The sequence below is a fragment of the Pseudonaja textilis genome, chromosome 8 (genome assembly GCF_049901715.1).
Source record: "Pseudonaja textilis isolate UNSWEBS1 chromosome 8, rPseTex1.2, whole genome shotgun sequence".
Taxonomy (NCBI): Eukaryota; Metazoa; Chordata; class Lepidosauria; order Squamata; family Elapidae; genus Pseudonaja; species Pseudonaja textilis.
In genome coordinates this window covers 6,978,091-7,002,154 of record NC_141997.1, presented here as the reverse complement: position 1 = coordinate 7,002,154, position 24,064 = coordinate 6,978,091, and the positions used below count along the sequence as shown (strand labels likewise).

The window sequence follows — 24,064 nt, the reverse complement described above, 5'->3', positions numbered from 1 at the left end:
GGAGGGAGAAGGAAAGCGGCCTCCTCATCTCATGCTGGCCACTCCATTGCCTGTTTGACCATTGCAGCGCCACGTCACAAAGCTTTCCCTGCCCACCACTGCCCAGATGCCCTCGCTTCTCCCAAGGATTTCTTTGCCTTCCTGATTTCCAGCTCTTTGTGTTTCTTACCATCATTTGTGTTCAGGGAAACAAAAGTTTGTGTGGGGCTAAAAAAAAGTTCAATCAGAAAAAGAACATGCGAAGTTGGAATTGATTGACTGAATTTTTTTTGTCAGGTACCAGGTTTCTTGTTTCTTTGTAACCCTAATTCTTACATCCAGCAGAACAGATATGAATAAACAATGCAGGTAATTTTATTAAAACCCTCTTGTTTAACATATTGCTTATTCATATGTTGTAAGCTGAATGAATCTTAATCTTCCGGTTACAAATAGTCATAAACAAAAAATATGCATACACTCAACTCCTCCAATATCCCCTGACCAGGTATGATGAACCTAGATGCTGATATGCCCATCAATAACTCATCCCAAATATATCACAAAGGTTCATTCTGTTGGAATGATTGTGATTGTTTTAAAAATGACAGTTTTTATGAAAGGCATTGAACATACAAAAGACAAAAATTGTTCTTCTTTCTGATGAACAAAATATATTGTCCAAAGTTAGATTGGAAGGTTCTGTTTTTCCATCTAAGAAACTGTCAGCATTTTACAAAAGGTTGAATAGATATATTCTAACAATATAAGTTAATAGAAAGGGTTAATATTGATATTCCTAATAAAAGAGCAAAGGATTACCTTTTCAGCCAGACAAAAAAGAGCCTATTATATATAACTGATAACATCTTTGTAGGGCTAAAACTCATGCCTAGTAGTCAGTTGGTGACTAGCAAATTAGAAGCAATGTCTCCTCAGAATTGACTCAAGCACTATTAGGTCATGGTGAGGATATGTACCTTGATCATGGGAAGGAGAAACACATAGAGACATTGATCATAAGCTTGAATAATTTAAATCTGTTAGACCTGTGGTTTGCCAATCATAAGGGCAAAGTTTTAAAAATGGCCTAATTAAATATACCTGAAGAGAAACAGATAAAGTAGAAGTTAAACCTTTAAATGCTCATACATTTTTATAGAATGAAAGCAGTGGAGGGATTCAATTTTTTTTTACTACTGGTTCTGTGGGCATGGTTTGGTGGGTGTGGCAGGGGATGGATACTGTAAAATCTCCAGTCAGAGGTAGTATTTGCCGGTTATCTGAACTACTCAAAATTTCCGCTATTGATTCTCCAGAACTGGTCAGAACCTGCTGAATACCACCTCTGAATGGAAGATAGAAAACCAGGTGCTACAAATAACATATACATAAAAAGAAGAATCAGAGTACCTAACAAAGAAGTTTGGGAATCATTTTGCATAACCATCTTTGCTAGATGTCTTTTAGTTTAACATCTAGACCAGTGGTGGCTAACCTTTTGGGGCTCCTGCGCCAAAAATTGCGTGCATGCAGTGCCAGCACCCAGAATGCAATGCATGCCCTCCTCCCCACTTCCCCTGCGCATGCATGCGCAATCCCCACCCCACCCCCTTACCTGCACTGCGCCTCACAACTGATTTTTTGGCTGGTTTGAGGTCTTTTTTGGCCTCCCAGAGGGTTGGAAAAAGCCTCTCCAAGCCTTTTCAGGCCGAATTATAGACCCATTTTATCACTTCCAGTATTACAGGAAGTGATGAAACGAGCCTATAATTCGGCCTGAAAAGTCTTGCAGAGGCTTTTTCCAAGCCTCTGGGAGGCCAAAAAAAGCCTCAAACCAGTCAAAAAATCAGCTGTGAGGCACACGCATGCACAGTGAGCTAAGTTTGCCTGTGGCTCATGTGCCAGCACAAATGGCTCTGCATGCCACTTGTGGTACGCATACCACAGGTTCACCATCACAGATCTAGGCTTTCATAAGTCAATGCAACAAATAGGTTTTGTAAATATGAAGAGACAACTGATTGCAGATGATACTAAACTGGCAGGAATAGCCAACATCCCAGAAGGCAAACTCAGGATTCAAAAAGATCTTGACAGACTTGGACAATGGGCCAACAAAATGAATTTTAATGTGGAGAAAAGCAAAAGTTTACATTTAGGCAGGAAAAATCAAAGGTATAAATACAGATTAGGCAAGACTTGGCTCAAAACCAGTAACTTTGAGAGGGACTTTGGAATCCTAGTGTATGGTCATTTGAATATGAGCCAGCAATGTGCAGCAGCCACCAAAAAAGCTAATACAATCCTGGGTTGTACAAACAGAGGCATAGAATCAAGAGCATTAGTGCCATTTTAAAAATTCTAGTAAGACCACACCCTGGAATACTGTATCCAATTTTGATCACCATACTATAAAAAAGGTGTTGAGACTTTGGAAAAAGTTCAGAGAAGAGCAACTAAGATGATCAAAGGCCTGGAGATTAAACCATATGAAGAACAGCTACAGATTTTGGGTCTGGCTAGTCGAAAGGAAAGAAGAATTAGGGGTGGCTTGATAGCAGTATTTCAGTATTTGAGGAGGTGCCACAAAGAAGAGGGGGTCCAATTATTCTCCAAAGCACCAGTGGGCAGGACAAGAAATAATGGCTGGAAACTGATCAAAGAGAGAAGCAACCTAGAATTAAGGAGAAACTTCATAACAGGACAATCAGTGGAACAGCTCTCCTTCAGAAATCATGGGTGCTCCATCACTGCAGGTTTTTAAGAAGAGACTGTATAGTCACTTGTCTGAGATTCTATAGGTTTGCCAGCTTGTGTTCTCCTGTTTGAGCAGGGGGCTGGACTAAGACATCCAAGGTCCCTTCCAGTTTCTATTCTGTTCTGTTCTGTTCTGCTCTGCTCTACTCTACTCTACTCTATTCAACTGCCCTTGATTTGAAGCAGTTTTTTTTGGCAATTCTAAAATTCTAAAATTGATATATTAACTGTAGGGTCTGAGTTTGGAACTGTGATGTTATCGTATTTCTAATTTTTTTGAAGTTGCCAACAGTCATATTTTGAAGCCATTTTCTCAATGTGAAAAAATATTTATTAGCTCTTAAAAGTCATAATCTGAAAATAAATACATTAAAATGTAGCTGATGGGAGCATTAAATTTTTTTAGAGAAGATAAATTTTATGTTTGCAGCTTGCTTATTTATTGGTTCAAAATATTTCACATTTTAAAATATCATTAGTTTTCTTTCAGATGTCAACATTATTTATTCTTTCTTCAAATATAATCCAAGGAAGAGATTTAAAGTATACTTCTTCTCCCACATTTTTATACTATTCACCATCAAAATGCATTCCATAAATAGTAATCAAAATGCACGTAATACCAAGCTCTAGAAACAACAGTGGAATAATTAAGTTTTCCAATGTGCCATATGTTTGGGCAAAACCATTGTGTTGTCTATGGAATTTCCTAGTAAATGCTCACATAGCAATATTCACTAATTTTCTAACACAGAACAATTCTATTCATTTTAAAATAAGTAAGATATTATCTTGCAATTGTGTATTTATAGATTTTATGCAAACTGGTGTTAAAACACCATTTTCTTTTCAACAGAATTGCATTGCTTTCCAATTTGTGTACAATATAGAAAAGCACCAAAGTTATTGGACACATAACCTACATATGTTGATGTTAACGTTCATAGGGAAAAATTCAGTTTGAAAAATGTATTATTGTAGGAGAGCAATTGGCAGAGCTTGGGGTGGAGTCAAGGACAAATCAGCATACAGTCTCTATGGATCTTTGACAAAATCCAACCCTTCTTGAATTCCATTGACATTTATTTAATGACAAGATAGTGCTAGCCATTAGCTGAGTTGATTCCTGTGCATAGGCATGATTAGTAATAAATCAGTTTAATTGTAACTTCATGTGTGGTCTTGATCTTTCATACCTGACTATTATACACTATTACACTAGTACATAGATAGGCAGCCAATAGTAGAAGATAGTTGTTTCAAATATGTAGAGTAGTTTTCAACTTTACATGTCAATTATGCTACTACAGCAGTTCGGAAAAGAATGGCAGCCCTTCTTTTTAGGAACCATGTACCCGTAGCCAACAAACTATTTATTTCAAAATTGGTAGCACAATTCTTTATGGTGTGTGCAACTGAATTCCAGCATAAAATTTTTAATCATATGAAAGAATACTCATTCTTTCTGAGAGCCATATTCTCTACACATAGAAGTACATCCAATGTTGTACTTAGATTAGACACTGGTTGATTAGCATTGAAACAAGTATTAGGAACTAATCATATCTTTCTGGGTTAGAACCTATTCATTTCTCAAGGAACATTTCCCCCTCCTAGTATATGGTTGTACAACAAAGTGATATATAGCAATATCTTCAAACTACTTCATGTGGCATGTTCTTTAACTATATATGAAGTGGAACTTTTAAAGAAATATGATATATTTCAGCACAATTTAACAGCTGTTCTTTGGTGATATTTTCACCTCAGTGAATCAAGGGAACCACAACCTTTACATTTTTAAGTATATCCTTTACCAATGGGCCTTTTTCAAAACACATTTTAATGCTTTTCCTTCTACAGTTATGGATAGCAGATATAAAGGAATCTCTGAAGCATATAATCAGTGCTCTTATGCCTCAATGGCAATTTCAAAATCTTAGAAGGTAGATTTCTAGGAAGTAAATTCCATGTGGAACTGCACTTTTAATTAATTTGCTGGAAAATAATTTTAATGGAAAGACTACATAGCAAACCCAATCAATGAGAGAGGTACCGATATCACCCTTTTAATTGTTCTGTTTCAATTAATTATATCCAAAATTGTTATTAGAACTATAATTTGTATTAAACTATTATTATATTATTATATTTTTGAATTGTTCCTGACTTTTTGGATCACAATGAAGAAAAGGAAGAAGAGGAGGCATTTTTTTCATTTCAGATTTTTTTTCAGAATATTTAAATTTTGATATTTAACTTGTTTAGTATATTAAGGTTGTTCATTTCTGTTTAGATCTAATTATATTAGCATAATCTTTATATTTATTTTCAGATGAAGTTTTCAGAAATAGACTATTTTGGCAATGTCCTTCAGACTCGCAAACATGTGGCCCAATCAGATTTCTACTGGCTGAGAAAAGAAGTCCCCAAAACAGAGTGAGTTGGGAAGGGATGTGCTGGGGAAGTATTGAGATGAAATATTATTAGACAATTTTGAGGATTATTTTTCTGTCACCATTGTAATAGCCAACCATATAGGTATCTCAGAAGGGGCTAAACTAAAGGTTTAATTCTAAAATCAACAAGCATTGGAATAACAACTTTTTTTTTACTCAGAATACTAACTCAAACTGCAATTTCCTACAGTGAAATCTCCAAAATACTCCTATAGCCCCATCCCAGATATGATTATTAGGATCCTATTACTACTACTACTACAACTACTACTACTACTACAATAATAATAGTAGTAGTAGTAGTAGTAGTAGTAGTAGTATTAGGAGCCTCTGTGGTACAGTGGTTAGAGTGCAGTACTACAAGCTACTTCTGCTGCAGCCAGCTGCCTACGATTTGGCAGTTCAAACCCCACCAGGTTGACTCATCCTTCCATCCTTCCGAGGTGGGTAAAATGAGGACCCAAATTGTTGGGGGCAATATGCTGACTCTGTAAACTGCTTAGAGAGGGCTGTAAAGCGGTATATAAGTCTAAGTGCTATTGCTATCTTCCATTTTCTACAATGTCACTGGCTATGAAGTCCTCCACTAGGCTAGGACAAACGCCCATTAGTACAGTAGTTTTGGACTAAACTATGAACTTTCTCAGATAGGGAAGAGGTCAAACATATATAGACATACATATTGTTATTGCTTTCTATTCTTAATGTAAGATGCCCAGAGTTATTCTGGTGTTAAGTGGCTTTAATCTTGTATATAAATAAACACATAAAATGAGGATTGAATGACGTTGTCCTGAGACATTATATTGCAGGAAGAATTTTAGAACTTTTTAAGAATGTTTTCCAGTTATTCAGATAAGCATGAAAAATCTGATCTTTGAAATCTACTGGATAACCAATAGATGGCAGGAAGAAAATCAAGAGAACTCTGCCTTTTGTTGCCATCTAGTGGCCATATGGAATATTTGCAGACTGTATTTAAAACGTACTTTAAATATCTGAACATAACAAAAGGGGAATCTATATAGGGAATCTTCCCTGAAGTATTTGTACTGTATATACAAATCTAACAAATTTTGGAGACTCTAGGATATGTAATAGAATTATTTAGGGCAGCTTCATTTCATTCTTATATATCAGTATTTGGAAGAACAAGAAAAGTCACCCCTTATCACCGACACCAGTACCAATAATGCTCTTTATTGGTTTGGTATTTGCATATGGGAAATTTTATTGGCATTAATTTTCTCCTGCAAAGCTGTAATCTCTGTACAGTAATGTGGATTGGTGGACACTTTTTGTATAGATAATATAAATATATAGAAAAATTAAAGCATGTTAATATCAAACAATAGACATTTATAAAAGCTGTTACTTTTTAAGAAGCATACTAAATATTTATGCATCTTAAGTGATTTTAAAACTTATGGAGACAGCTTTGATCTCTTTGGGTTAAGGCTGTTAGAGGTTTGTAGGTTAGAACTTATTGAAAGAAAGCTCTGAGACAATTGAAGCAAATAAGATTAAGAAATGATGCTAAAGGTTGTGGTCATTGTGGAGACTTGGAATGTGCAATGGCATTTTAGACTTCCAATAAAAGTGACCTAGTGCCACTCTTGGTCATTCCAAAAAGACATTCAATGTTATCCTATGTAAGGCCACTTCTTTTTAAGCATCTGTACGGCTGCTTTTCAGGCTAGTGTATATGGCTGCTGCTGTAAATGACTCTGAAATTGGAATGCAGTCAACCTTGCTAAATGCTTTCTCTTGATGCCTCAGGCTAGATGTCACTCATCTTCTACTCTCTTACAGAAATATACCTTCCATCTTATCATTTTATTAGAAAATGTTTTCCAGAAGGGTGCAGGGTAGGGAGAGAAGCATGCCTGCTAAATAAAGTCTATTGGATTATAAGTATTAACTAAATAGGTATCTATTCAGTGATACACAGACATATATATGATACTGATATTTAAAATACAGAATGGATAATAAAAATAATTGTTACATTGTATTATAGTATAATATTAAGTAATACTACACAAATATATTTGATGATGGTTTATTTTTTAAAAAAACTGATAAAAATGATGGATATAAAGGAATGTAGTCTAATCTCATAAATCCTATACTTTTGATATTTTGATAACCATGCTTAATGCATTTTATTAATGCATAAAATTTCATTTGAAAAAGGGAAGCTTGTGTCCTTTATCTATAATGTCAAATATAGGATACCTGCTTCATCAAGGATGTAAGATACCTACTCGATATTCCATTGTACAAGAAGTCCTTGACTTATGACCTCAATTTGGATCAGAATTGTCATCGTAAGTCATGACAGTCATAAGTTGAGCCAGACCCAATTTTACCACAAATTTTATGGTGTGTATTAAATGATTCCCCACCCCCATCAGCAAAAAATGTTGCAAATCAAACCATGTGACTGTGGGATGCTACAATCAATCATAAATATGGACAGGTTGCCAAGTGCCCAAATTGCAATCATATGAATACTAGGGATGTGTGATGGTTGTAAGTATACATATAGGTCACAAGTAATGTTTTCTGAGGGCATATAATTTGGATGGTTGTTAAATGAACAGTTGTAGGCTGAGGACTACTGTTTGAATCACTTTTACAGATTATTAATCTTCATCCTTTACTACATAGCTGGATCCTGATTTCCTTAGCACATAGAATAACAAGATGCCTGCTTTGGCTTTGAATGGCAGGCTCAGCATTTGTACTTTAAATATTGAGGGAGATCCAAATTTAGCCAAAAAGCAATGAGCCCTCATATAGGAACTTGACATTTGTGGGGGGGAAAGGGGGACGAGATAGACTGTGACAGATGTTCTCTATTTCATAGAATAAGAACACCAAATCTGCTCCTTTTCTTTTTCAACAGGTGGTTTACTAATCCAACAACAGTGAATGCCTTTTACAGTTCATCTACAAATCAGATCAGTGAGTACTTGACTAAGGCATGATTTAATTACTCATCTGAGAAAAAAGAATATCCTTCAGCTTCTACAAGCAGTGCTCCTTCTCAGTTTTAAAACTGTTATTCCCTCATACCGCACAAAAAATGTCTACTAGGTTTAGAGACTGTGTCCTCATAAAAAATACTAATACCAAGTGCACTGTATGTTTACAACCAGGTAAATATATTGTGTTTGATTTTACATATTCAGGATATAAAGAGAGAAACAGGGAGAAACAGAGAGAGAGGGAAGGAAGGAAGGAAGGAAGGAAGGAAGGAAGGAAGGAAGGAAGGAAGGAAGGAAGGAAGGAAGGAAGGAAGGAAGGAAGGAAGATAGATTACATAAAAATATCCCTTCTAAGAAACAAGTAATATTACCTTTATGAAGTAATAAGGCATTTGATGATCTCCTGATTCTGATACAACTATCACTAGTAAATCAAGGAATCCATAAAGCAGGCAGGCAGGCAGGCAGGCAGGCAGGCTGACAAATCCCATACTCAGTAAGACCATTCACTCTCTAGTAATTTACAATGTCACCCAGCTTTGTTGAGGCAATATAAGCTGTATATTGGTGTATGTTTTTATGACTGCCATCAATTAAGCAGTGATAAGCTTTTGAGCCTAACAGCAATGGTCTAGTATTCTGGTGTCCTGACAGTTCGTCAGCAGGAAATTTTTTGCTGCTGGCAAAACATCAGGACACCAGAAAACTACACCACAGCCTTTCAGCCCAAAAGCATATTACTGCTTGAATATAAAACCCATCATTATTATTCTGATCCTGGAAAAACAACAATAATTCAAAATCTTTGAAAATTAGGGAACCAGGTCTTCCTCAACTTGGATGCTTGGGTTATAAAAATTACAGTTTACTTACAAGATGAGTTGCTCATAGAGATATAACAGCTGAGGTTGGTTTTTTAAAGTGTTCCCATGTGCAACACACATTATTATGGAATTCTGGAAAACATTTCATTTTCATCCCTTGTTTCATATAACTGATTTATTTATTATATTTATATGATTTCAGCTGTAATTTGTAATGAGAATAAGTAATTCTGAACAGTGAAGGCAGGTTGTTAAGATTTCGTTCTAGCATTACAGATGTTTCTATCACTTATGTAATCATTTTTTGGGAGGATTTCATGGGTCCTATTGTTTAGGCATTAAGAAGTTGTTCTCATTCAGAATTTTTAGATATCAAATTAGCTGTTAGGGTTCCAAGTAATAACTCCATAGAATGCAGAACTGTGAGGCAAGCAAGTTCCTCAAAGAACAATTTTATTGGAGATGTCATATTGGCACAAACTGAAAACCGCCTCTGAAAGTTCTCGTGGTTTTCACCTGATTAAAAAGTGAAAGTTCCCCCTTTCTCCAAACAATCAGTCACATTGTCCAATCAAGGTGCTGGCTGGTCACTTGGTAACTGGACTCCTCATCTCCCCAATCATCTGTTGGAATGTCCTTGGTTCCCACAGGAAACTATTTTGTTTTGGCTACAAACCCCCATCTAACTATGTCCCCACTCCCTATTCCGTCTTCGCACCATGGCAACTCTGAAGCTGCCAAAATGTCCCCTCAGGTTCGCTTTAGAGTTGACAATTGGACCCCCGTAAGAGAAGTTCCTGAAAAAGAAAAGAAACCTCATGGAGGTTAATTAGTGTTCGCTCCTCCTACCTGGAGGTCCTTTTGGCTTTTGAGGGTACTTCTCGTGGAACTGCTTGGCTGATCTGTCTGCTTTTACATCCAGCTCTTTACACATGTGGCTTTGGACAATGGGGTACCCTTTTTGTTGCACTAAGTACTGCAACCTCCCCTTGTACAGTCTGCAATCTAAAATTCTTTTGATTTTGTAATGCATCTTCCCTTGCACTACAGTCAGTTTTGGGGCTGCCCAATCTACTGGCCTGAGCTGGGAGCCTACCACCGGCTTTAACAAGCTACTGTGAAAAACCAGATACCAAAACTTTCCCCAGCAGGTTGAGAGTTTAAATTGTACTGTTACACGGTTAATTACTTTCACTATGGGGAAGGACCCTATGAATTTTGGTCCAAACTTCTAGCAGGGAAGCTTTAGCTTCAAGTACTTGGTTGAGAGGTAGACCTTACTCGCTATTTGGAATGGGTTCTGAGGAGCCCAATGCTTATCGGTTGCACTTTATGCGTTCTCAATGCTTCCTGAAGGGCTCACTTTGTATTTTCCCAGGCTTGTTTCAGGGATTCCATCCAATCAGTCAGTGATATGAATGAAGGGGGTTCCCTAGGGAGCTCGGGCATGGGGGACAAATTCTATGTCACTAATGACCTGGAAAGGGGTCAGCCTGGTGCTACTATGCACTGCATTGTTGTATGCCGCTTTGGCAAATGGCAGCAATTTTGACCAATCTGTTTGCTGATAGTTTACATAACATCTCAAATATTGCACTCATGCATTTCGTGGCCCCGTTAGTCCTCAGATGGAACACAAAACTGAGCCCTTGTGAGGATCCAATGGATTTTATGAACTCCTTCCAGAACTTGGCCATGAATTGGACCCCTCCTATCGGAGATGATTCTCTGAGGGATACTATGCAGCCTATTAGATATGTTTTCTGAACAGTTTACCCAATTTATGGGGAGATGGGAGGCTGGAGCAAGCTATGAAGTGGGCTTGTTTTGAGAATAGGTCTATCATGGTCCAAATTACCATATTCCCCCTGCTTTCAGGAAGCTGTACGATGAAATCCACGGCAACTCTTCCCATGGTCGGGATGGGTCCACTACTTGTTGGAGTAGTCCTGGGGGCCCCCCTGGTCTTTTTTTCATGGCTGCACAAGTAGCACAGCTTTTTACATAGTCCTCAATGTCCCTTTTTATTTTTGGCCACCAGAATTGCCTTCTTGCCAGGTGCAGGGTCTTCAGGTAGCCGAAGTGCCCTGCCTGCTTAGAATCGTGTCTTTTCTAGAGCATTTGGAGATGCAGGCTATTTGGAACATACAATTTTGAACCTTTCCAGGCCAGGCCATCTTTGAGGGCCAGCACCCCTTAGTTGTTGTTGCACCATGAGACTGCTGGCAGCTCGGTTTTTAACTTTTGCATAAGCCCCCCTCCTTCTCTTGTTTTCTGCTGTTGCACTTGTCCTCTGTGCGGGACTAGTGAGGCTGGTTGGGAGGAGGGAAGCATGGCATAGACCACCTCTTCCCATTTACTGTTGAATTGGGGTTTCTGTGACAAAGTGTCCACTAAGAGTCCCCCGCCAGAGATGTATTTTAGCATAAAATTGAACTGCTTGAAGTATTACACCTATCTGACTTATTTTGGGGAGTGTTTACATGGGATCCTAAGTGCCTCCAGGTTTTTGTAATCCATATCTTGAAAGGCTCTTGGCTACTGGATTGACTGGTTGGCATCACAGTAGATGGTTGTGGGATAGTGGAGCTCTGTGGGGCACCATAAAACCCAGCCAATACCTGCCTGCCAGGAGACCCTATGGGGTCAAAGCCCCCCTGGAGGAGTGGTTAAGAAAGGGGGGATCCTTTATAGATCATGAGAAAACAGCAATTTCCTCGTTTGACCCAAAGAAAACCCTCTTGATTGGCAGCAGAGACAATGACCATTTTGGCAAGACCAAAGCTGTGACAACCAGGACAAGAAAAATATGTGCTGGTTTGTGGACAGAGGATTGAAACTGGATGAGTTAACTTTCAACTTCTACACTAGAGACCTAAACCCTAATAAAAGAATTCCTTAAAAAAAGACTCTCCAAAACATTAAGAAAGCGGTGATTTAATACATGGAGAAAGAGTATAGATCTAAAAGTGAAACAAACATTTAATGCAAGATTATGAAACTTTAAAATATAGAAAAACTGGACTGGAACTGGTAGTAGCATGAAAAGTTATTTAATTTGTGGATAATATTATTTGATTACTGGAAGAATCTGTACAAAGAAAGAGGAACTTTGTTTTTTTTTTTAAAAAAAATCCCTGATCCTTTCCCCGCCAACAGTCAGCTGTTTAGCTTTGCTGTGTTTAATGGTGGAACTTAGGGTGGGGGTGCCACCCACTGGTCAAAGAAGATATTATATTAGTACATGGTGGGAATAACCTTGGAAAGTAAGTATTATTTAATAATACAAGAATAACAAAGAGAAGAAGATAGAAAATAGTGAAAGACAAACAACATTTGGAAGGCCTTTTCATTTTGGTTTCATATCTACTGGAGTTTTGGCTGCTTGCAAGTATTATTGAGCTGTTTGAAGATTTCTAAGGCAAAGTAGACTGTAATTTTTCCTTGGAATTGAATATCTGACTTTGTGGATTAAAGGCATTTGGGGAAATCTGGTGGACCAATTTGGATTACTAAGATCAGTTGACAGAACATCATACAAGGTAAAAGAAGAAAAATTAAATGACTTAAAAATTTGGAAAATTTACAGGGTGCAAATTGGAAAAATTTAGAGGCTGCAAATTGGAAAAATTTAAGGACTATAAAATTTAGGGGATTTAGAGGAATAGTTTTGGAACTGTGTAAATTTTATTAATACTGGCATTTTGGTGTTTCTGGGCAATTGGGATATTGAAATTTTGGAGGAATATTGAGCCGTGATTAGTTTATTACATTATCACAAAATGTTTCAAAACAAATGCAGTCTATAAAGAAATATTATTGATGTTTCAATGTATTCAGGAGGATATAACAAAGAATCATAGAGAGATGATGGAATTGATGCAGGGTACAGGTATGAGATTCGAAAAACCCCAGCAAAGCACAATAAAAAATTAACAAAAAATTCAGAAAATAGAGCAGAAATCTGAAGGAGCTGAAGAAAGGACAGAGGAGATAAATCTAAAAATGATATAAGCAGACAAAGATATGGAAGAGATAGCAATAATTTTTAACATGGAACAGACAGATTATTCCTTAAGAGTTCAAAATATCAAAAAAGAATGAAGAGTAAGATATGGTAAAAATGATGTGGACACTGTGGATGAGTGCTCTAGAAGTCTCAACAGCAAGAGATAGATGCTGTGACAGATGAAATATTTAGATTAAATAAACATAACAAAAGGAGTTACAACATACCAGAGAAGCATGAAAAGATTCACCAAAAAGTTAATAAGTTGACATTCTAAAAAGAACAAGAGATAATGGATAGATATAGAATATTTTTAACATGGTGGTTATTTTATTAAGTGTTAGAAAAAAGAAAGTAGAAATTGGGAAAACAGTATTTCGTATACTGAAATATAATAGAACATATAATTACTATGTATATACAAATGTTAGAAGTTGAAAGATTATGACTATGTATATTTAAATGGTACTATCATTATTTGAATTGTATGTAAAATATATTGACCCAGACTACTGGGAAGCACTGTTCATTAAGTGCGTTTGGATGTTAAAGAAAAAAATATTTTAAAATATTATAAAAGATAAAAAAGAAAGGCACTTGGCTGCCTTCATGAAAGTGGCGCCAGGTTGGCAGCACCCATCAGATCGCATATGCTTCTTTCTCCCACACGGCTCACCTCCTCTTGGTTTTGGTCAGTTTTTTGTAGGTGTAAGTGCAGGACTGCAAGTTGCCTTTTTGGTTCTTTTGGAAGAGGACTGCAGCAGTGGCTACATTGCTAGCATCGGCTTGGATCACAAAGGACTCCTGGGGTTTGGATGTTTAAGAATTGCTCCTTAGCAAAGTCTCTTGAGTATTTCAAATGCCCATTGACATTCTAGGGTCCACTTTAGAGATTGGCTCAGCTGAGGTGTCACCCACCCCCTCCAGTCAAAAATTTCAGTGAAGTTTCAGTGAAGATGAGAATGTCATCTAAATATATGAGGACTCCTTCATACCCTCATGCAGCACCTCATTAATTAGCTGCATAAATACCGCAGGGGCTCCTTGGAGACAGAATGGCATTATGTTAAATTGAAAGCTTCCCAAGGGGAAGTTGAAAGCTGTCTTCCATTCATCCCCTCTCTGATTCACACCTTTCACAGATCTAGCTTTGTAAACACTTTTCCTTTAGCTAGATAGGCTAACAGGTCTTTCATGAGAAGAAGTTAATAGGTGTTTTCCACGCAGACTGCATTTATTCCTCTAAAATCTACTGAAAGCCTCATCAATCCATATTTCTTTTATTTAAAATGGACTGAGGAGGCTACCCTGGATTTTGCTAGTTGTATGAATCCTCGGGCTAGGTTTATATCGATGTACTCTCTTAGTATTCTTATCTCTTTTGGGGTTGTGAAGTACATCTTCAGCTTGCATAGTTTTGCCCCTGGTATGAACTCTATAGCACAGTCCATGGGTTGGGGTTGGGGACAGGGTATTACAGTCCTCTTTGCTAAATACCCCCATTAGGTCTCAGTATTCTTTGGGGACTTGGGGATTGCCTGGGAGTTACTCAGAAGTGGCTACAGTTCTCTCACTTCATTTAATGCCATTTGGCTACTGGACAGCTCCCTGCATGGCAGTGTCAAGGGGAGGGAGAGGACCTACTCCCAGTTTCAGCTTCCTGTCACCCCCTTCCCACCAAATGGTGGGGTGCCATTTACCCAGCCATGCCGGATCTAGAATCACTGCTTTGGTCATTTTTAGAGCCACTATGAAGTGAATGACCTCCCAGTGCCAGCCCATTTCTAACAGTACAGGTTCAGTGATGACAGTGACAGGGGCTTCCCCTATTAATGACCCATTGACTTGCTCGAATCATATGGGTTGGGCCAATGTTTTCATTCTGATTCCTAACTTTAGGACTGTGAGTAGGCTGATCAGGCAGCAAGTGCAGCCTCTGTCTATGATGGCTTTCACCTCCCTTTTTGTCCCAGTCTTCGGCACTATCAGTCTCGACTGGATGGCAAAAGGGCATATGGCTTCACTTACCATCAGGTCATCGTCCCCCTCATTGTTGCAGTTATAGGCTATTGGCAGTAGGGGTCCTGGGGCTGGAGTTCCCTCTTCCCTGTTTGGAGAAGGGAAGACCTCAACAGCTTGCCAGAAAAATTTCCCCCTCTCCATTGCTCTGCACAGCAGTTTCTTCAGTTTGACTGACTCCGAGGCCTTGGCTTTTGGCTGATGGGTTGGTGCCAGCATTCAGCTGCTCAGTGGCCTTGTTAGCTGCAGTATAAACACTTGATGGCTTGTGCTGAGGCCTCCCTTGGCTGTTCTTCAGCTTGGCAGGGGCTGGATCATCTCCCGAGTGTGTGTGTCTCAGGTTGGATTCTGGCTTCTGTTCAGTCAACCCATGTTTCTTGTGCTGGTGGAGCTCTATGTCCATGGCCACTGCCATCCAGTTCCACTCATGGATGCAGTCTGGGACCCCTCGGCAGATGCAAGTGTGCAACAATTCTTTGTCTAAGCCCTCCTTGAAAAAGTAGACCAGTAATTGTTCTGGCCAGTGCCGCAGCTTTCCTGCAATTCTTCTAATTTCTCTGACATATTCTTTGGCAGGGCAGCCCTTCTGTTTGATTTTCTTGATCTCAGTTTCAGCTTCCAGGGTCTTGGACTCATCCTCTAATCTGGTCATTAGTTCCTACAGAAAAGTATTGATGTTTCCCACTCTGGTGCGCCTTCATCATTGAGCTGGACCACACACTCAGCTGCTTCCCCCTCCAGGTTGGCAGAGACTACATGAACCATTGCCTGGTCAGTGGGGTAGAAATAGCCATGTTATCGATGTGGGCAAGTTTGTTGGGGTCCCCATCAAAGGTGGCCTTAATAGGTGGCAGAGCCACAGGGACAGGTGTGAGAACTGCTGGTGGAGGCTGTGGTGGTGCGGTGCCCTCTATACCTAAACCCAGCCATGGCCAGGATAACCCATCCAAGTGGGATCAGCTGACTCAATGGGCAATGTGGTTGACTGGGTGGGCTGCCTGCTTCACATTATACTGATAAGAAGAGTATTATTAATAATTGTTAAGCACATGAAACATGTACCTAATTGACACATGATTGCAGCATTCCAAATGCCAGCTGCATCTGCTGTCTCCCCCCTGCTGCTTGCCCCTGTCATGCTGAGCTGATTCTCCGGTCATCTCTAGCTGAGTGGAAAGATGCCAACACCATGCTGGTTCCACTGCCAGGTCCTGGATCAGGAAAAGTGAACATGGGTTGCATTAAAGCTTCATCTCAGTTGGGGATGTTGGGACTGCAGGGCATAGCTTCCTACTTGAAGTTGCTCAAAACTCTCCAAGAACTCTCTCAACGATCGGCTTCAAGATGGAGACAACAGGTTCCAGTCTCAGGAGTTGTCAGACCCCAAAGCTCCCACATCTCAGATATAATAATATCTTCATTCTAGCTTCCTATACAAAATTATTTAGTTATATTTTGCCCCAAAGGCAACACCCCTTGCAAACATTAATTTAGGGTTTTAAAAAAAGAACATCTAAATAAGATATGCAGGAAAGCTTTATTTACAGGCTTATCCAGTCATGTTTTGAGTATTTCCTTTTTCCCCCCACTCATGGAAATCTTTATTCTCCCCTTCTCTGTTCATTAAAGCTTCTACCTAGAGTTTCTGCTATATATTTCTTAGTATTTAAGGTTTTTGGAAATTATTTGCAGCTTTTGCTGTTAATCTAGACTGTCTCTTTCTACTGTAATTCCTAGGCTTTCTTTGTGCTATCTACATAAGCACCTGTATAAAACAATATTATATAAATAGCTTACTTTGGCCACTGAGGGCTGATGAGAATTGTAACTCCAATATCTAAGTCTATGGAAAAAGCCTGGACATTTCTTTAAGTCGCAAAATGTATTTATTTTAGAAAATGTATATGGCTGCCCGACTCACTGTCAGTGACTCTGGGAAGCTTACGAAGATAAAAATCCAATGACAAAACAATAAAAAGCAGGAACCATCAACCCTCTTATATACTTTTATATTGTAATACTTTCAATAAGAAGCTGGTCAACACACTATTTATATATTCTTAGGTTAACTAAAGGAATTCAAGTTGTGCATAGGAGATTGTTTTGATGATGTGACACAATTTAAAATTGTTTAGCCATCAGGACCAAATTTGGATGATAACCTGACCCATCAGAGGTGGTATTCAGAAGGTTCTGACCAGTTCTGGAGAACCAGTAGCAGAAATTTTGAGTAGTTCGGAGAACTGGCAAGTACCACCACTGACTGGAGATTTTACAGTATTCTTCCCCTGCACATCCACCAAACCACGCCCACAGAACTGGTAGTAAAAAAATTTGAATCCCACAACTGTGACCCAACCAATAGAATGTCTACACAAGCCAGTTTTTAGATATAATGGTGTTTCAATGGTAAGTTGTTTGCTTGAATTTTAGCTGTGAGGGAGGGAGGGAGGGAGGGAGGGAAGGAAGGAAGGAAGGACGGGCTTCCTATAAAGATATACTATGCTTCTGACTGAAATTCATTGTTTAAACCATTAGATTAACTGTTGCCCTTGTGTGCAGAAAGTATCAGATACTACCTTGTCTAAATATCTTAGAAAATCTCAGACTTCTTTAATGGGTGAGACTGAATTCTTTCTTCTCCTCTTCCTCTTCTAAAATCACTATAGGGTTTCCAGCAGGAGAACTCCAGAAGCCTTTCTTCTGGGGAACCGAATATCCCAGGTAAGAAGTCTTTTTATATGTGAAATGCTTATAAAGTCAAATACATAAGCATACTTATTAGAACAAGAAACTGGAAACCTAAATATATGTGCAATTAACTATGTTCTGTTAGCTTTAACTTTTGAGGCATTATAAATATAGACCAGTACAAAAAAAATTGCTTTCATGATAATACTATTGGAAGAAATGTCAATCTGGGTTCAGTTCCAAATGGGAAGAAAAACACTGGAAACCTGGAGGCTGCTTGGAAGAATGGTTTAATGGTGAAGCAGAACCATCAAGCACGTGTGATTCTGGGTAATGACCATATGGAGGATACACACACACAAACACACACTCTCTTGGATCTTGTCTCTGAGCTTCCTGATACTGTGGCAAGGCCAGATATCCTATTGGCTGCTGTCAGACTCCAAGGGGCTATGCAGTCATAGCTGAAGTTGTTTGTATCCCAGGCTTGGTTGATGCAGTGAAGGATAATTTCCTATTGTGGCTGAATGGCTTTGCCCTTAAGGAAGATCCCATCATCCTGGACCTGAGGTCTTTTGTTTTGTAGATAAGATGGCATCAAAATATCTGCTGGAGGCAGGGAGCTGGGACCGAGTCTTTAGAAACCTGTTTCTCCTTTAGGAAAAATATAATATTCTGCCTTTTTAATATTTTCTAAAATAATTCATTCTTCTAACTTTTTTCAGTACCTATGTCTTTTTTGTTTTGTTTTCAATTCATTAGAGATATGTCCATGCATTCTGTTCCCTTTCTTTCAATCTCATGCACTTTTTAACAGGTGATCAAACAGTAAACCCAGGAAAGGAGTTCTCTCCATATTTACTTTACTGAGGTTTTCTTTACAGAGTTTGTCAGCAGCCTCCATTCCTCTCCTGTGTATTTAAATGCTCTGTTATAAAATGAAAGGCTGCTGGCAGAGATGAATTAAGTATTCCTGTTCATGTATTACACTGAATAATTTTTTAGAAAACTAACTACTGTTAGCTGTTGATCCACCTAGAAGCTGGTAGTTTTCACACATATAAAACAAAACAAAACAAAAAAACCTGTTAATGCTAAGTATGTCTCTGGAATTTAAAACAACCAATTCCTATTTATGAGATTAGAAATATTAGGTTCCACTTTTTTGTTTTAATAAATTCTCAGTAATTGTTACAATTCTTCCCCCACAAGATCATTTCCCCCATAATTTTTTTATATCTTCAGAAATTGCCTCCTTATAGTCTCAATGGACATTGAATTATAAAGTAGAAAAGCTGAGTATCTCTGAGAATCGAATTCTTGAATCATGAAATGTGACAGGAATCAGATTCCAGAAAGTAGAAATTAATTTAAGATCTTTTGCCTGGATCAAAGTTTGATAGTTACTGGTCTCTGTAATCCTTGTAGAATCCATGCATAGGATTTGTGTTGTGAAATCAACATTTATTGAGCATGTCTACACTGAAATTAAAGTACTAGCTGCTACTTATATATTGATGTGCTTATTAATTATGAAACCAAAAATAAGGAATTATATATCTTTTATGACAGTTTGTGGAGGAAGCGAACAGCTTTGGAAGACACAGCATTTTATTGTTCTGGCTGTTTGCACCAGGGGTGGAATTCAAATTTTTTAACAACCAGTTTTGTGGGTGTGGCTAGGTGGGCATGGCTTGGTGGGTTTTTTTTTTTTGGCAGCAACCCCTCCCATTTTTGGGGCCTTCTGGGCCCCAGGGAAGCCTCCTGGGGGGGGGTGAGCTTTTGCTCCCAAAAGGCTTCCTTGAGGCTCAGGAAGGGGAAAAAATGGAGCTGGGGGGACATGCAGCCTTCTGAGCCTCAGGGAAGCCTCCTGGGGGGTGTTTTTGGTTCCAGAAGGCTCCCCTAGAGCTCAGGAAGAAAAAAAATAGAGCCTAGAGGGGCATGCAGTACCCCACCCTCCATTTTGGGGCCTTCTGGGCCTCAGGGAAGCCTCCTGGGTGGTATTTTTGCTCCCAGGAAGGCAAAAATTGGAGTGTGTGTGTGTGTGTGTGTGTGTGTGTGCGCGCGCTGCGCCCCCCCCTCCATTTTTTGCCTTTCTGGGCCTCAGGGAAACCTCCTGGGTAAGACAGCAAGGGGAACCCGGGCACAGCTGATCATAGGAACAGTTGGGAGGGAAAAAGAAAAAAGAAATATCTTAAGGAGTGACTGGGCGGGGAAGAACCCAGTCAGCAATATCGGGCATGCACAATAAAGACTGATTGGGTGGGAAGGGGAGGGGTGTGTGGAGAAGGGCAAGGCCAGCCAGGGGCAAGATTTTCCAGTTCTCCTAAGTTATTTCTGAGGGGTCCTTGGTGCTCTCTGACCTTGGTTGTTTTCTTGCAGAATTTTCATTACCCAAACTAGGTAACATCATCAGTGCTAGTGTCCTAGCACTGATGATGTTACCTAGTTTGGGTAATAAAAATTCTGCAAGAAAACAACTATGCTCAGAGAGCACCTAGGACCCCACATTTCAACCCTGAGCTACAAATATTCTCCTTTATTGGTAAGCTATTTCTTCTTTTCACTAACATTCCTTCTTCCTCTGCTCTTCCCCGGATTTATGTCTCATTCTAATATCAATGCTCATATTTTTTCACCCATTCTGCATTTGTTTAAAACCCCCAATTCCTCTGCTTTCTGTTAGTTTTTCTCTAACAACTACCTCTCCCAAGCAGACTGATTTTTTTTTTAAGAAAGTAGACTGTAGGCCATAGGTGTCAAACTTGATTGCGTCACATGATGTACTGTTACATAGCATGACGTTTTTGCCTTTGCAGAGCTGGGGTGGTCATGGCCTGCATGGGGTGCATCCGGCTTATTGGCCACCAGTTTAGCACCCCTGCTGTAGGTATTTTTAACCTGACAGTTTTAAGTGTTTGTGAATTTCGTATTTCCCTCTGTTTGCACATACATTGTTAAATTTCATTGCTTAAAGTTTACATAAATAAATTATATTGGGAATGCTTTTCCACTATTGCTGAGTTCCTGGGGAATAATGGATAAAGATTTCATTCCTTTTTGTATTTTAGACACACTCCTTGATATTATCAAAAAGTCGAAAAGCCTCACTCTTAAGATTGTATTCTGTATCTGATGGCATACCTGTCTTCAGTACAATATAAAATAATAAACTTGTCATGGAATGGGATGCTTCAATTCTTGAAATGTATAATTTTAACCTCAGGCTTGTAATGGAATTTTTCAGAGATAAAAATAAAATATGTAAGAACTATTTTATGACATACAAATTAGCTTTTGTGGAGGATAGAATAAAATAAAAAGCTAAGATAGAAATTCAAATATACGGTAGGATATGGCTCAGAGGGTAGCTATCATGTTATGGATTGTTAAATGAAAGTGTCTTCGAAAATCTGCAGTGACATTGATGGAGTGTTGCTGTTGTTATAGTAAATTCAAAATAAACATGGGGGATTCTGATTTTATGTTCAACTACAAAATCAGTGGAGAAAAGATATAACCTTTCCCCCCTTCCCATTTTGGTCCTGTGAGTAGTGTGTTGAGTAGAAAGTATAATTTCAATTAAGAAGAGATCTTCCTTGGCATTAAATCAGAATTTCTTTCTCCTCAGTGAATTCTTCTGCATGACCAAGCCATTAGGAAAGCAGAGTACCCCAATAGCAGGTGAACACCGTCTAGTAATCTCTAATTTAATTTAATACCTCTAATTTGAAACCATCTATGGGCTGAGAGGACAGACAAGCATAGATATGAATATGCATTCCCAGTATTTTTGAGCAGAGGAATAGCAATAGCACTTAAATTTCTATACTGCTCCATAGTGCTTTACAGTGTTCTCTGAATGGTTTACAGAATCAGCATATTGCTCCCAACAATTTGGCTCCGCATTTTACTGCCTTCAAAAGGATGGAAAGCTGAGTCAACCTTGAGTTGGTCAGGATCAAACTCCTGGGTGTGGTGAGAGTCAGCCTACCATACTGCATTCCAACCATTGCAGCAGCAGGATTAGCCAGCTTTTGAGTCCATCTCTTTCAGAGGTTTTCTGAAAGATGTGATTTCTGACAGTTTTTAAAATGACTTTACTTCTATGTCTTTCCAGTTTTGTCCATGTGGTAATGGCTCAACAAACTCTAGGCCATTTGTTACTGTACTGGTCCTTTCATTCTATTTAATGTTACTTCTTTCAGACAAGGAATTTTTTATTTATTTGTCAAGCGATTATAAGATAACAGGTATAAGTATAAACATAGTTATGAATACATGAAATGGAAACATACAAGAAAAATAAAAAGAAACTATAGGACAGGAATGGTAGGCACATTGGTGTGCTTATGCATACCCCCAACAGACCTCTTAGGAAAGGGGTGAGTCAGTAGTAGACAGTCTAAGGTTAAAGTTTTTGGGGTTTGGGGAAGAAACCACAAAGTCAGGTAGAATATTCCAGACATTGACCACTCTGTTGCTGAAGTTGTATTTCCTGCAATCAAGTTTGGTGCGATTAACCTTTAGTTTGTATCTACTGTGTGGTCTTGAATTGTATAATTGTATAATTAAAAGTATTCCTCCAAGTCACCAAGTTTTGTACCACCACCTGTAGAATACATCACATAATTAATTAAATTTGGATATACTTTTTTATAATACATATGCATATATATAATGTAATGAAATGTATATTATATTAGTTATTATTGCATTGCATTGTATTTTCTGTTCCATCCTGTCTGATTTTTGAATACTGCCAGGACAAGTCCAGCAGATTTCTTGTCAAGGTTTTTCGGAAGTGGTTGGCCATTGCTTCCTTCCTGGGGCTGAGAGAAGGTGCTAGCCTAAGGTTACCCAGTTGGCTTGTGGGATTAGATCCACAGTCTTCTGGTCTCTAGCTGGATGCCTTAACCACTATATCAGGATGGCTCTCCCTATATTTTTAGATCTACCTACACACCTACCTGTCTGTCTGTCTGTCTGTCTATTCCTACATGCGCACATTCCATATTGCTTTGATTTTCTGTTATACATACAGCGGTATACAACAGTTTAACTATTGTATATTTTCCTGAATCTGGCCTTATGACTGTAATAAATTGATTTCAATATAACCCAGATTTAACCATATTTTAAAAACATTTATATGTATTTTAATATATATGGATTTGTATTTTTGGAAGTTTTAATACATGCACACTTAAATATATAATAAGTGCTACATTTTGTTTGTTTGTGTCATTAATAATTATCTTTAAATGGAGGGAGATTTTCTGAGAGCTTGGGAAATACAATGCACTTGTTTCTTGGCTTATGTTTAATGTGCAACTTCTGTACATGTTCGTCCAGTAGTGACTTCCTCATGTTTCATCCACTAGCAGAGGGGACAAACTATATTCTATTGCAGACTTTAGCTTTGCATGTTTAAACAAAATTGTTTTAGCTGCTCAATGTCCTCAAGAAATAAAAAAAGAAATAACAGAAAAAGAAATAGCAGCACAATCTAATAGAAATTCCAAAAATTCAATTCCATTTCAAAACTTTCCCAACATCAACTTCACAATCTCTCTTAAAAAAATAATAAATCTGATTTTCCCTGATTATATATGCAACTTGTACCTATAATTTATATTATTCAACTCCTAGTCTCTGGCCTCAGGGAGCCATCTTTCTCTGCCATGGGTTTATAATGACTCAGACTGCAACATTCAGCCATTATTAAAATTACTGTGAAAAATGTTTGGTTGTAAAAATGCCATCATATTATGGGCATTACAGTCAACAGAAGTGTTTTAATATAAATGGCCTATTGCCCAATAATGGTTTCGTTCTCCTTCCTTCCTTCCTCCCTCCCTCCAACATATATGACAATATAATTGAATGTATGTTTGTGTACACATTTAAGGAGCAACAGGATTTTTGTTAATCCAGATCTGACAGCTCAGAGACAGAATATTCTTTGACTTCCACTTTTAAAACTGTTATTGGTTGGATTCATGAATAACTGATTGGAATATGATTTCCTGTCTGTCGTACTATTTTAATTCAGCTCATATGAAAACCATCAAATGTTAGCTTTCAAGTGATTTCTGAGAATAAAATGGGATGAAAACTGTCCCCTCTGGAAGTAGTCAGTCAAGGTTCAATTTCTTCATTGAAAACTTCATTGAAAACCCTTCAAAAACTAAAAGTTATGCTTTCATTCTAGGACTACTTCCATATGCCTTTATTCCTTCCTGCTATTTCAGTTCTTAAAAATACGTGAACCATGGGTTTCCTTTCATTAGAATATTTTAGAAACTTATATCTTTAGTCTGGTATTTA

At 38.3% G+C, this 24,064-nt stretch overlaps 1 protein-coding gene across 1 annotated transcript in view; it reads left to right on the top strand.

Annotated features, from left to right (window-relative positions):
* The window catches only part of PHEX (phosphate regulating endopeptidase X-linked), a 150,114-nt gene that overhangs the window by 111,549 nt on the left and 14,501 nt on the right, over positions 1-24,064 (top strand). Inside the window, exons 14-16 of the mRNA XM_026714276.2 lie at positions 5,075-5,178; positions 8,110-8,168; positions 17,713-17,767. Coding sequence (XP_026570061.1) covers positions 5,075-5,178; positions 8,110-8,168; positions 17,713-17,767 — 218 coding nt within the window. The remainder of the gene's footprint in view (positions 1-5,074; positions 5,179-8,109; positions 8,169-17,712; positions 17,768-24,064) is intronic.